The 15,309-nt window shown below is 38.0% G+C and overlaps 1 protein-coding gene across 1 annotated transcript in view; it reads right to left on the bottom strand.

Moving 5' to 3' along the window:
- Window positions 1–15,309, bottom strand: part of COL6A5 (collagen type VI alpha 5 chain) — a 108,553-nt gene that overhangs the window by 20,242 nt on the left and 73,002 nt on the right. The window contains 3 exon segments of the mRNA XM_030933673.1: window positions 9,121–9,332; window positions 11,888–11,978; window positions 15,002–15,308. Coding sequence (XP_030789533.1) covers window positions 9,121–9,332; window positions 11,888–11,978; window positions 15,002–15,308 — 610 coding nt within the window.

Below are 15,309 nucleotides of genomic sequence, written 5' to 3'. Positions count from 1 at the left end.
CAGCCTGGGCAACAGAACAAAATCCTATCTCTAAAAAGAAAGAAAAAGAAAAAGATATTCATAATATTCTAGTAGATTCATAAATATTCTAGTAGAAGCAAAAGGGTTAACTTACCACGTTAGTGAAATATTTTTTTTCTGCAAGCCCATACCAGAAATATTACTGTTTTTCCAGTTTTTTCTTTATAAACAAGCAAAATCTCAATCCTTTTCTAAAATACCCCTCAGAACTATTTTCTAAAGAGGTATGTTTCATCTACAAAATGTCTAAAAATAGGTCCCTTCCCAACTTAAAGGACTAGAATGAGAATCTCTGAGGCTAAATGTAGATGATGTACCTTGAAAACTCTAAAATTTAGTCAAACCCAGGGTGTGATTATTCTACTTGGAGAATAATTCATCTTACTTAGGGAGACAAGGTCTTCAAAAATATTTTCTTTCAAGATAATCTGGCAGAAGTGTGGATAAAATATACCCATAGCTCACAATGGTGCTGTGTATTTTCTGGAAATGTCAACCCAGCCAAATTCTCATCTTCAACTCTGTGAAAGAATTTCCTTAGAATGGCAGAGGAAGGGGAGCTGACCTACTTTCCTACGGGCAAGATTTGGAAGGAATTAGGGATTCAGCAGAATTTCCAGGGAAGCACCCCCAGAGAGTAGCCTGACTTTGGCCAATGACTCAAGCCACAACACCAAATGTGCTCCAGTAACGTTAGGGAGAAGCGGGGCTGGAAAGGAAACTTAGAGAAGGGAGGCTCTAACGGACTTGGGCCATCTGGACTGGGATGAGATATACTGTGAGGCCGCTATGCTGCCTTTCATGGCATTTGTGGGAAATCTCAAGATATACATGAATTATCCAGTGGCCTGCTTTGAAATTTGTTCAGGGGACAAAATTAACCATGTGTTCTTCATAGGCAAGCCACATGTACAATTGAGGCTACTTGATCTGTGAGGTTCTGTCCAGATGAACTGTACCTAATATTTTCCAAGTTGATATTTTTTATGATTTCCCATGAGATTAGCAGTACTTTCTTTTGGCTTTTCTACTTTCTTAGTATTTAATCAAGCATTTAGTTTGCTTCAGGTCTTGTGCTCAGCTCTATGCTTGTCTTCTTTCATTTAATCTTCCTTGAAGCACTATGAGGGTAGAAAAATCACCATTTCCATTTTACAGATGAGCAAACCAAGCCTTGGAAAGGGTGAATGAGTTGGCTAAGAAAGGATGGCTGATAAGTGGTAGAGGCAGGATTTGAACCCAGCTTGGTCTAGCTCCTTCAGAAGAACTGGTCATTAGAGATGGGAGTCTAGCAGAAACATGAAGTGACTCATCAACCAGCTCGCTTAAGGCCCTGGGACCTGGTGTGAAAAATGTGCTTCTCAGTCAATGGCTGTTCCTTCTGGCTGAAGCCACCAGAGAATGTTTTCTTCCAAAAGTAAGCAACTACATATGAATTAAATGCAATTTGTAATTTTTCTCTTCTTAGGCATTGTAGAACAGTGATTATCAACAGAATATTCAGAGTTTGAGTCCTGCCTCTGTCATTTGTTAACTTTGTGACCCTGAGTTTTCTCCATGCCTCAGTTTCATTACCTTAAAAATATGTAATAATATACCACAACCTTACAAGGTTTTTGAGAAAATTAAAGTTTGCACCATGCTTTGCATATCCTAATTACTCCACAAATATAATTTTTAGAAAGAAACAAAGAAAAGTCTCAGGCATCTGAAAATCCTTCCCATGACAGTATATTATCCAAACCAGGACTTCTACTGAAAAAAGCAAAGTCAGCTGGTCTAATTTACACACACATGCACAGGTGTACAGATGCTCTCAGAAATGAGAACTCTCATTCTGTTGTGTTGACACATGCTTAACTTCAAGGAGTAGGTAATCATTCATACACCTCTCCACTTATCGCTGCCAGCCCAGGCCCATCACCCCTCCTGTCTGGTAAAGTCACTGGTCAAGTTCTAAAGGCATGAATTGGGGCAACAAAGGAGGCAGGCACAAATACGTATGTGTCTAATGGATGTCATTGATTTTATGCCTAAGGGAAATATAGACATACTAAAAATTCTCTTGTTTTGCTGTTTGAAGTCCTTTTTCCTCATTTACCTGAATAAGTAGGGATGACTGCCTTAAAATCGATTTCATCCTTTTCTCCAAAGACTTATAATTCATGTCTTTTGGGCCTAGATTTTTCTAGGTGGCATTTAGATGATAAGAGTGAGTCTTGTGGGTCATTTCCTACTCTGAAACAGTAGTCTGCAGAAAGGGACCAGCACACTGAGAAAAGGCGATGCATGCCTTAGGAGTCATTTACACCCAAATGACCTGGGATATGGCAGGTTGGTTTTAATGGAGTTATTTATTCTGTGCTCTGTGCCTCCGGATGAGTTTATAAGAAGGTTTTTTTTTTTAATTTAAATTTAAAAATAGAATTGTGCCACAAAAACTATGATTACATGATTTAGTGATTTAGTTTATACTCAAATTTGGCCATTGGATATATCTCCTCATTTGTAAATGCAGAAATGACCATCACCAGGCAACATGGCATACGTTGTTAAAAGTCCGTGTTTGTGTGTTGATGGTCATGTTTTTGAATCCTGGCTCTGCCACTTACAATCTACCTGAATTTGTGTGAGGTTCTTAACCTTTACATCAGTGTCTTCATTTGTAAAAGGAAATGATGATAGATTTAATTTAATAAAGATTAAATAAAATCATGTCTATAAAGTGCTTATATGGTGGCTGGCCCATGGTTGCCCTCAATAAGCAGTAGCTTCTGTGATTACTATTATTCCTCATTCATTGTTTATCAATCAGGTGATACTGTGTTCGCCGGGCGTGGTGGCTCACACCTGTAATCCCAGCACTTTGGGAGGCCGAGGTGGGTGGATCACCTGAGGTCGGGAGATCGAGACCAGCCTGACCAACATGGGGAAACCCCATCTCTACTAAAAATACAAAATTAGCCGGGCGTGGTGGCACATGCCTATAATCCCAGCTACTATGGAGGCTGAGGCAGGAGAATTGCTTGAACCTGGGAGGCAGAGGTTGCGGTGAGCCGAGATCGTGCCATTGCACTCCAGCCTGGGCAACAAGAGTGAAACTCTGTCTCAAAAAAAAAAAAGTGATACTGTGTTTGCAATACTTTGAAAGGTGTCCTGAATGGAATGAATGTTGATCCCCCAAAGCATGCCACATTTTTTTTTTAATTAAACTCAATATTTTCTGAATTGAAGTAGTCATTTTTTGCACACACAGAATATACCTGACAGATGACAAGTTTCTTGAAGACAGAGCTTATGTCTGAGTCTTTTTTAAAATCTCCCTAATTTCCCCAAAAAGTCCACTTCAGGGCTTAGTTCAGAACAGGAGCCAAAGACATATTTGTTATATGAAAGAATGTCTGAATAGTTAAGGAAAAATTCATGCAAAAATCTAAGAGTCTTTTCATATAGTAAGCCCTCCATGAGGGCTGCCATCATCCAACTAACTTGCCATCACCACTACCACTACAGCCATCACCATCACCACCACTCTCACTACCACTCCACCATCATGTCTTCCTTCTATCACCAGTACTACCACCACCACCACACCACTGCCATCATTACCATTACTATCACCTCCTCACTATCACCATCATCACTACCACCATCACCACCACCCCACCTTCATACTTTTATCTCCATCACCACGAATATTATCACCACCACCATCCCTACCACCCACCTCAACCACAACCATCAGCAACAGCAAACATCTTCACTACCATCATCTTTGCTACTACCATGACCAGCACCAATGCTATCATCACCACCGCCTCCATCACCATCACCACCATCATCATCTACTTAATACTTCAAGTACCCAGTTTTTATTCCATTAGAAAGGGTCACATGACATAAAATGCCACCAACACTCTAGAACATTCATTAGTTGCAACAAATGATTGCACAAAACATACAGAAGCAATGTCAGTGTACGTCTGAATTCAGATAGTCCGCTTATTCTGAACCCTCAGTTTACATGCGTCTTGTTCACATGTGAAACTTTCATGGAAGACAACCAAAACTATAATGACAGTATTCATAACAAATTGCCAAGTAAAAGGAAGCGCAGCCATCTCAGTTGACAGCTTAAAATGAAGTAATGGGAGACTCAGTTTATTTCACAAAGAGCAACACGATGGTTAAGATTTCTTAACATTTTAAACATGTTATTATTTAATAACATTTAAAACATGTTACTAAAATCCAGACATTACTACAATTCTGCTGCTGATTTCTTATTTGAAAAGTGTACTGATAGGAAAGCAGAACATTCAGCTGATGTTCCTTGGATGACTCAGAAGCCAATACTGCTGCATTTTATTCCAGTGCAGATTTAAATTTAGCCCAAGTAAAAATATACATTCAAGTTTGATACATGACAGCAAAAATTAGAAGCAATCCAAGTGTGCAAAAAAAGTAAATGGTCAAATACATGCATCCATTCCTCAAAAGGAACATTTTGAGAACATTTAAAAAATCAGTATGGGCCGGGCGCGGTGGCTCAAGCCTGTAATCCCAGCACTTTGGGAGGCCGAGACGGGCGGATCACGAGGTCAGGAAATCGAGACCATCCTGGCTAACATGGTGAAACCCCGTCTCTACTAAAAAATACAAAAAAACTAGCCGGGCGAGATGGTGGGCACCTGTAGTTCCAGCTACTCGGGAGGCTGAGGCAGGAGAATGGCGTAAACCCGGGAGGCGGAGCTTGCAGTGAGCTGAGATCCGGCCACTGCACTCCAGCCTGGGCGACAGAGCGAGACTCCGTCTCAAAAAAAAAAAAAAAAAATCAGTATGAAGCTTACAGTAATATAGAAAATGTTGTGACATAATGTCGTATGAAAAGCAGGATATGCAATTAAATAAAACTGTAAACCTATATGCCTATGGAAAAACAAAAGAACGTATTATGCATTGAAAATAACTCAATTTGCTAAATTGTTTGATTTGAAACTTGGTATTTGAATTTTATATGGCATAATAGTACTTTTATCATTTGTAAAAAATATATAGTAGAATCTTGGACAGTTAATAAGGGAACAGTGGACAGGGTGTAGCAGTAGAGTGCCTGTCTAGTGAGTCTGTCAGTTCCATAAACTTGGGGGCATGAGGTTTCTTCTAAAACACTTCCCTTAAGAGTGACTTGATAATTCATTGTTCTGAGGGGCTGTCCTGTGCATTGGAGAATGTTTAGCAATGACTCTATTCACTAGATGCCAGTAGGGTCCTCCAATTTTGACAATAAAAAATGTCTCCAGACGTTGCAACATGTCCCCTTGTGTGGGGTAGGGTAGAGCTGCTCCCAGGTGAGTTTTTACCAGATCATCACTAATACCCTTCCAGTTCTATTATCCTAGGAGTAATTCAAAGCAAAAAATACATATATATGGGCTCTAAAACCAAAACAATTTATAAATCAGAATAAGAGTAAAGTTAGAAAAATTAAACAGAAAAACAAAACCTGTGTAAATTCCCTTAAGCAAAACTCCAGCCTAGTCTGAAGCAGCAAGTGTTGCTTCTCATTTCTTAATGAGCTCATTGAAAAGAACATCAGCTGAAGTTATCCTAAGGCCTGGGGCTGCTTAAAGCTAGGAGCAGGCCCTAGGCTGCATTTGGGTTGGTATTTAAAATGCATTACAAATTATCCTATTTTTTAATTATGAAAGTAGATTAGCTGTATCTTAAGTACTGGTTAATATAGCATTTAAAAAACATTTCACAAGAAAATATCTGCAAGCATAATACAGCATCTTTGACGAAAGTGCTAGTTTACCAGTGGGTCAATAGTTGCAATTTAATTAGAATTAAACAACCCATTTTAGAGTTACATAACGTCGAAGAACAAAGTGCATTTTGTGGCAAGTAATTAGAAGGGACTGCATGTTGCAAGGGATTTTTATATTGCAGATGTTATGTTCAAAAAGCTTGTTAGTATCTCTAGATAATGTCTACATATTTAGATCTTAAATGTGTTTTGTCAGATAGATGTTGGATGGATAGATGGATGGATGTTCTTGAATAAGATAAAATTACAATCTACTTCACGTGGAACTCTTTAGCAACACAAATTCTCATTTCTATTCTGTGATTCTAGATACCCAATTGTTTTCAGCTCCATTGAGAGCACAGATTAAATCTGGCACACCAAAATGTTCAAACGTGCGGTGACCCATAAACTTCTGCCTACATCAGAATCACCTGAGCTTCTTGTTAAAACCCAGATTGTGAGTCCTGCTCCCAGAATTTCTGATTCAGTAGTCCAGGACAAGTGCTGAGAATCTGTGTTTCTAATGAGTTCCCAGGTGATGCTGATGCTGCTTGTGTAGGAACAACACTTTGAGAACCATTGACGTGGTTGATCTCAAGCTTGAGGGCATACAAATATTACCTACAGTGGTTATAAAGTTTGTAGCTTTCTCCTCCTCATTCACACTCCTAAGTATGAAACAGTAGTTATCAGGAGGGCTTAGGAATCTGTGCTTATAATGAGCTTCCAGGTAATTCTGATATGGGTTGTCCTTGGGCTGCTGTAAGTAAAAGGAGGGCCAGGAAAGGTGATAGAATTGAAGATGATTTCAATTCAAACCAGAGCAGATGGGGAGAAACAGAGAAAGAGGCATAGGTAAGAAGATAGTCAGTGACTGTGCTTCTTTGGAAAGAGGGAGATACACAACTCATTGCCAGCTCACAGGACTCTGGGTACTACAAATTTCTTAAATGGTTAAGATTCCTGACTTCTCCCAGCCTTTCAGTTCAAGGGCAGACAGATCAGCCATCAGCCAAAAGAATTAGATTATGAATGGGTAACAAACACAGCATATGGAGGTGCTTATGAAACTTACCAACCTTTTATTTGTGCCATACATCTGGAACTTATCAAAGCTCATTTCTGAGTGACTGAATAAAATATCTGAACTACAACTCACTCTACAGGACAGCACACTATACAGGAAGTTCTCAGCAATTTTTGGCAACTGGCTAAAGATGATTGAAAGAAAGAAAGAATAGCACAAAGTTCCTAGAAAACACTTATGGTCTGAGACTCACATTTATTTTAAAGGATTAAAAAATACACATTATGCTTCTGTCTGAAACACTCAGTGTTGCCAGGCTATCCCAATCTGACGTAATCATCCCCAGAACTCAGCATACTTCAACTCACTTCAGGAGAAACTGGGTGCAGTAGGATTTACATTTTTTTCCCTGCTAGAGCTATGAACAATTATTTCTTCAGCCAAATGGGACCTTACACTAACTACACATATCTTGATTCTCAGGGAGCTGAAAAAACCAATGAAAAGTCTTTATTTTATACTGAACATCAGTCATTAACAATGGCTGCAGAGATGCCCTTCTTTCCTTCCTTCCTTTCATATCCAGTCATATCTGTCTTTCCTGAAAATGTTAAGCTTCTAAATTAGTAGACTTTGGAATGCTTCGCTCTAACAAAGCTACCACAAATGACAATTTGATACTCTAACCCTCTGCCAAAACACCACTTCTTCTCGTTTTTCCCCTTTTAAAACCAAACCATAACAAATTCTTGTGCCTTGAAGGCTACTGTAATTTGCTATTCATTAAAATGAACATGCACAATTAATATCCATTAAAAGGTACAAATCTTTAATTTTCTTCTTTAGTTTGTGTCTACAAGAAAATAAAAAAAGTTTTAACTAAAAAAAATACACATTTGAATGTCCTAATGCCATGGTACTACATATATCTAGTTTTACTGCATCACTTCTTTTTTTGAGCTAAGGTGCCTATTTTTCAACTAATGATTGTCTTTTTTATCCTTAATTGTAGCTTGTACAAAGGTAAGTTTAGCTGTTTTAAAGATAAGGTTCAAATATTTATATTTTAGAAATAATTGTGGGGATGTAAGTGTTAAACCCAAGAAAAAAAATTTATGTGGGGAAGCTACTAAGAATGAATATTATAGTACAAAATTGGCCCCTTTTTCTCTTGTACTTACCTATTCTAACTACCATATGATACTTTTGGAACAATGCTTAAAATGCTGACATTCTGCCAAATAAGCATTTTAGAAGATTCCAGATGCATAGGTGGAATGGCTGAATAGTCTCTTTGGAATTGAAAATAAATGTATTTTTAATTTATATGGGTATAGAGTGGGTGTATTTATAGGGTACATAATATGTTTTGATACAGGCATGCAATGCATAATAATCACATCATGGAGAATGGGGTACCTCATTCTCATCATGGAATGATGAGAATCATCATTTATCTTTTGTATTACACAATTGAATTACACTCTTTTGGTTATTTTTAAATTTTTTTAAATTATTGACTATAGTTACCCTGTTGTGCTATCAAATAGAAGTTCTTCCTCTTTCTTTCCTTTTTCTCTACCCATTAACCATTCCTACCTCCCATCACACTTTTTAATGAAAGTACAGACACACTCCTTTATATCTGATTTGTTTGAAATTATTACATTTTTACAAAAGTTATTGCTTTGCCATTAAAATGTATAGAGTAGGCATCAAGGGAGTTTATGCTCTATCATTTCTGGGTACCACAAAAATAAAACATACTTTCTCATAATATCACAAATTCTGGAACACTGGCCAGGCCAACTTTTAAAAGTCATTTTAAAGGGAATTGCTTGAACCCGGGAGGCGGAGGTTGCGGTAAGCCAAGATTATGCCATTGCACTCCAGCCTGAGCAACAAGAATGAAACTCCATCTCCCCCACCAAAAAAAAAAGTCATTTTAATCCCTCCTTTGCTCTGATGTTCACTATACTGCTTCCTTCTACACCATACTAACCTTCTAAACTGTGGATTCTAGAGAAATCTTAAGCGTGGTGAGAATATCAGGGACATTTCTGAGAGGTTCTATCAGTGATCTCCCTAGCAGTGCCTGTCACCATTCAATTTCAATAAAAGTAGAAGTTGTATCTACCATAACGAACTTAAAAAAAGTTGCTTTAGATACCAGCCTTAATTTATTTGATATTCTACCAGTGTTAAAAGATGAGGATCCCAGCTATTTAAACATTTCCATCATGACTTTTCATTTTCTTACCAGAAGTGAGACTTGCAATGTCTGCAGATTTTTTATCTTTTTCATAACTGATCATTAATTTTTGTGGCTCAGACACTGGGCTTGGAAGGTAAACGAAATAGTCACTTCCATTGTCCTCTATCTTTACAAAAGATGATTCTCTCCCAGAATTTAATTCTTGGCCAATGAAGTCATTCTCTCCTGAAAAATCTTCTTGTAGCTCAGTAGTAAACCTAGGAAAAAACAAAAAACAAACAAACAAAAAAAACTTTAGGTGAGTCTAGATAACTTTAGAGAAGGAGGCAAATAAAAAAATCCTAACATTTAACATAGTTATTTAATTATCTCCTTAAAAAACCAATTGGGTGGTGAAAATATAAATCCATTTCAATCAAATAATTCATTGAGATTCATTATACATATTATTTTTTAAAACTCTGATAAAATTTTCTACTTATTCTATCCTCACATCTGTCTAGAGGCTATTAAGTACTACTTTGGAATAACCAAGTTTGATTTGTGCAGAGTTTTATTGTTGTTTTTTTTTTTGAGACAGGGACTCACTCTTTTGAGACAGGGTCACCCAGGCTGGAGTGCAGCGGTGCAATCACAGCTCACTGCAGCCTCAACCTCCTGGGCTCTAGCAATCTTCCCACCTCAGCCTCCTGAGTAGCTGGGACCACAGATTCATGCCACCATGACGGGCTAATTTTTAATTTTGTAGAGATTGGGTCGTGCTGTGTTGCCAAGGCTAGTCTCGAACTCCTGGGCTCAAGTGATCCTCCCTCCTCAGCCTCCCAAACTGCTGAGATTACAGGTGTGAGCCATCATGTCCAGCATGTACAGAGTTTTAGATAAGTGAAAAGAAACTCACAAGCATTTGGAACAATCATATTATATCTCAGATTGATACCAATCACCATGGAAAATGCAGAAAAAACTTAATCTACCAAGCACTGCTGTGAGAAAGTAAGATTATATAAAACATAACCCATATCAGTGCCTCTTAAAATAGTGTCTACATTTATAATCATAGCAGTTTAAGAGTTCTCTGTGATAATTTGAGAGTTTTGTGTTTTTATTTGGTTGATGATGTAAAACATATTCAATAGAAGTTTATTCTTGATTATGCAATTTTATGTAATTTCAATGTCCGTGTTTGCATTTGCATTTGATACTAATGTTTGGCACCCAGTAATATGACTTTAACTGTTGAGAGTTAATGAGGAGAGGAAGCAAAGTCAGATGTAATACGTAAATAATACGTTCACACCAAGAGAAAATCAAATGATATCATGTGTGATGGCACACTGTGTGAATAATTTTGCAGTAGTGCAGGTGAAGATACGTGGTGGGGAATCATGTCATCATGTAACAGAGTAGGCAAGCTGCATGTCGATGTTCTTCTGCAGCATGCACCATATTTTATATATTTTACCAACATCTACCATTTTTTTGGTTTTTAAAAATTCCATTTTGACAAAGAAGAATCATTCATTGCATTAAGTTAGTGTTGAAAATTTTTGTCTCACTGAGTTTGTCTGGATTTGATGTATTAACTTGTTTTGGTTTAACAGCTGCATAAGAACTATAAGTGTATAATATTTACAGCTAGATTTGTGTTTGTAAATGTTTAAATAACATTATATTTTGTCTGCTGTCCTATAGGATTGGTTTCCCTTGTCAACAACTTTATGATTTATTCAAGGTTGGGAAACACCGCTTCACGTAAGATCAGTGCCACATTGTCCTTCAGAAGGTGTTGGCTGCTAGATGCTTCCCTGCATAATTACCAAGTAAATGAAATATGACATTAGAGGAACACGTGCTTGCATGAATTCTGGAGAACTCACCTTTCCATTTTGCTCCTGGGTGTATCAAAGAGACCTTATCTGTTCTGAGAAGCTCTTTTACTTAATTGCAATTTGAGAAGATGGGGTGATTGCGGGTCTAAACCTGGACCTAAACCGGGGTCTAAACCTGGGTCTAAACACGGTCTCAGGGATCTAAGCTCGATGAAGCACATAGAAAAGAAGAAAGCAACCAAGACGGGCCACTGTCACTCAGTTTCAGAGCAAAGATTCATTCAGATTAATTAGTTATATTTTTATTTAGGATACAATATCAAGGAACATTATATACACTATTATATTGTGGAGTCTTTTATGCTAACTTTTGGAGATGAAACATGAATCATATGTAGCCTCGGACTTCAGCAAGACAAGACCGTGGGTAGACCCTAATAAGTGCCTCAGCAGTGCAAAAAAAAAAAAAAAAAAAAAAAAAAAAAAAAAAAAAAAACACTATGGGTTTTGATGGGGAGTAAACATTGGTTTCAAACACAAGATAGCTTCAATCTGGATCATGAAAGACGGCTAGGGTTTCACTGAAAGGAGCAAGAGTCCCAGGCAGTGTGAAATGGGATAATTCACACAAGGCAGGTAAGAGTTCAGTGTGACCAGAACTCATGGTTGGGAGAAATAAGAAGTGAGGTTGAGGTGGATCGAGGATAAATTGTGGGTTCTATTCTGGGGTAAATTTCAATACAGGAATTTCTGAAGAAACCATGAATTTAAAAGCAAAATTGTAATAAAGCTTATGATGTTATAAAAACATCAAATTGGAAATCATACCTGATATGTAATTTCAGCTATGGAAAATGGAATGCATAAAAAGTCTACTTCAGTGACCTTGTTAGCATACTCAACCTAATAAAGTGTTATTAACCAGTTATACTCCCATCAGCCAATTAACAGTCACTTGTAAATATAAGAGCTTTCTAACTCACTGGAAACCATCATTTCGATCATTCTCTCCTTCTAAATTGATGAGACTACAGGCATCCTCAAGCATCGGTGGTGGGTACTGATTGAATCCCCCTATTGAGAGAACAAAGTTATAGTTAGATTTTAAAACTGGAAATGATGTTTCCTAGGTAAAGAGAATCCCAACAGGAATCCTCTTGAAGCAATTAATGTCACTAACATATTTCAGCAAAATTTGGCTGGGGTGAAAACAGAAAATAGCTGTTAGAAATAGCACTCAAAATTTGATTTCAGAGTGTTTTAGCAGCCAAAGGATTATCAGAATCATGGAAACAGACTTCCTCAAATTGTTCATCTAAGGGCTAGCTGTGATGCAGGGACACATGATTTTCACATGCTCAGGCTAACATAATCTAAGAGATACTCTATTCTGGTTCATCAAAGGTTTTTCACCCAGACTTATGCTAACAGATCAAACAGAGACAAGGTAATGTTTCATTACATGATATTGATATCATTTCTGTGCTTCTGCACCCGTTAACATTGATTCCTATGAGGAAAAGAATCACAGACAAGATTTTACCTTACTGGTCTAAATAACATGCCTATTTATCCCCTTCCTGATGTTGTTCTATACATTTTGGAATATTGAGAAGTATGTTACCCTGCCCCATTCAGGAAAATAAAAGATTTTAAAGAAGACCTTCAGCCATTGAATGATCCAAGGTTCTATGAAAATATCTCAAATAATGTCTGTAGTTTTATAATAATCACATTTTTGAATTCTAAGATGAGCATGTTTTTCCTTTTTTTCTATTTCTTTTTTTTTTTTTTTTTTTTTTTTTTTTTGAGATGGAGTCTCACTTTGTCGCCCAGGCTGGAGTGCAGTGGCCGGATCTCAGCTCACTGCAAGCTCTGCCTCCTGGGTTCACGCCATTCTCCTGCCTCAGCCTCCAAGTAGCTGGGACTACAGGCGCGCACCACCACGCCCGGCTAATTTTTTGTGTTTTTAGTAGAGACGGGGTTTCACCGTGTTAGCCAGGATGGTCTCGATCTCCTGACCTCGTGATCCGCCCGCCTCGGCCTCCCAAAGTGCTGGGATTACAGGCGTGAGCCACCGCGCCCGGCCTTTTTTCTATTTCTTTAAAATGAAAATGCATCTCTGATAAATTGCATCTGACACTTACTGTTGGGTGGGCAGGAATTGTGAGGCAGTGGTCATTGCCTGTGCATGTGGGAACAGCAAACATGCCAGCACCAAAACTTGTAGAATTGGGGATAGCAGTTTGAAAACATTCCCATAAATACCAGCAGAGGAGTCTTTTCACTCCTACAAACCAAGTGGTTGTGGGAAGGCAGTGAATTGGGTGTGTTTAACACTTCCCAGGTAAAAGTCAAAAGTAGGCTACCTCTACATAATTGCAAAGCCACTTAACAGTCCAGCATGACCAGCTTTGAGTTGTTTTATAGTCTTTTAAAATGTTGCATTATCATCAATCTTAATGGCCCAAAGAACAATACTGCATAGAAAAAAATGGATACCAATGACTCTGAGCCAAGAAGTAGCTCAAAAGAGTCAAATTCTGAATAAGAAGTTGTTTTAGGAATGCTTTATCCTGCCTATTTCACATAGATTTTCTTTTTATGCATGCACAGGAGTGATATATTTACTATACATCCAAAAGAATTCTTTCAATTGCTGTAAAATAAAATGCTCTAATAGGAAAGTTGGTATCAAAATTTAATTGGAAACTTTTTTTCCTTTACATTATACAATTGAGGGCATCTTAGATTTAAAGAAATAACAGTGTTCCCAAGAGGGCAACTATTGGATTATTTAATTGAATATGAATCACAGGAGAAAGGTGGAGCTCTCCTTGCAATGAAAAGTGAACGCTCAAGACATTATCACTGTGGTGTTGTTGGGAAATCCTTTGAATAGCAAGGAAACTGGGATTGTACAGTGGTAGAACTGATTCCAGCCAAGTTTACTTCTAAAACTGTCAGATTTCCAGAAAGGAAAGGTTCAGCTCTGATTCTGTGGGATCTTAAGGAGAAGGGTTTCTCAACCTCAGTGCTATTGCTATTGACATTTGGGGATGTATTATTCTTTGTTGTGGTAGGGGTCTGTCCTGTGAATTGTGGGATGTTTAGCAATATCCCTGACCTCTACTTGATACTAGTAGCATCCCCAAGTTGTGACCGCCAAATAATGCCTCCAGACATTTCCAAATGTCCCCTGGGGCAAATTGTGCCTTATTGAGAACAATTGCTCTAGAAAAGTGTTTTCCCAAACCATCTGTGGTAGAGGACAAGGTATTCTTATTTCTAGTTCTTTGCAGACTGATGCTTTTGGTCTAATTCCTGTTCAATGAGAGAGAGTCCACTGATCATGCAACTGTATGCCACAGCAATCAATGTCAAATTGCCTTAAAAGTTTCTAGATGTTTACTCTCAATCTGTGTATTTATTTATTCACACATCAATTTGTAGCCTGGCACTCATCCAATGAGTAACCCTTTATAGTGCACTGGCCTAGAGCCATGCTATTCAAAATGTGATCCATGAACCAGCAGCATTGACATTACTGCGGTACCTGTTAGAAATGTAGAATCTCAGGCTTCACCCTAGACATCCTCAGTAAGAACATCCTGCATTTTAACAAGGTTACTACTAGGTGATGTGTTTGCCCAGGACTCTGCTATCTTCACATCCTCACACAGGTCTCCAGGGTGTACCAAAGTTGGAAATAAAACAGGTATAGCAAGTGAAACTTTTACTTGAATGTTCTTCTGGAAATTACCTAACTGCTGCTAGAACTTCTTGAGCAAATGTGACTCATAAGACCTCTAGTCTCTCTGTGGCTTTCTAGTGCTGAGAGTTTGCCTAACAGACACACTGTGATAAAAACAGGCCTCAGGCCTTGCCATTTTGTGACCAGGATATAAACAGGGTATAACCAGCAAATGATCCATTCCTGGCCCCATCTCACCACCTAATTCATAAATTATGTTTAGATTAGCTATAGACACAAAAGTAGGTTTTTTTAAATATAGTATTTGTTAATATATACACAATACTATATTAACAAACACTAGCTTATTAAAACAAAGAAAAACAATGAAATAATAACTTACGCCTGACTGAGTATAAAAATGGCTTTAAGAACTTCAGAATATAATTCAGATCTGGTTTATGTATTCTCCCAAGCTGTATCAGGTGCTGATCAAGTGGGTAGCTGGCTAACTCCTCCATGTCATCCTTACGTGTAGGGCCCAGAGAAATCACAAATATGACATAGCCTTGACACTTAGCCCTCAAAGCCATCATTTTTACAAATTCTTTTCTCTCATAGTTTTCTCCAGCTGAGACCACAAAGATGACCTTGTGTTTTCTTAGATAGGGTGTTCCTGGAAAGAGATTTTCAGTGGTCCACAGTAGGGCA

The sequence above is a fragment of the Rhinopithecus roxellana genome, chromosome 1, assembly GCF_007565055.1.
Source record: "Rhinopithecus roxellana isolate Shanxi Qingling chromosome 1, ASM756505v1, whole genome shotgun sequence".
In the NCBI taxonomy this organism is placed as follows: domain Eukaryota; kingdom Metazoa; phylum Chordata; class Mammalia; order Primates; family Cercopithecidae; genus Rhinopithecus; species Rhinopithecus roxellana.
This window is presented reverse-complemented; position numbering and strand designations above follow the sequence as displayed.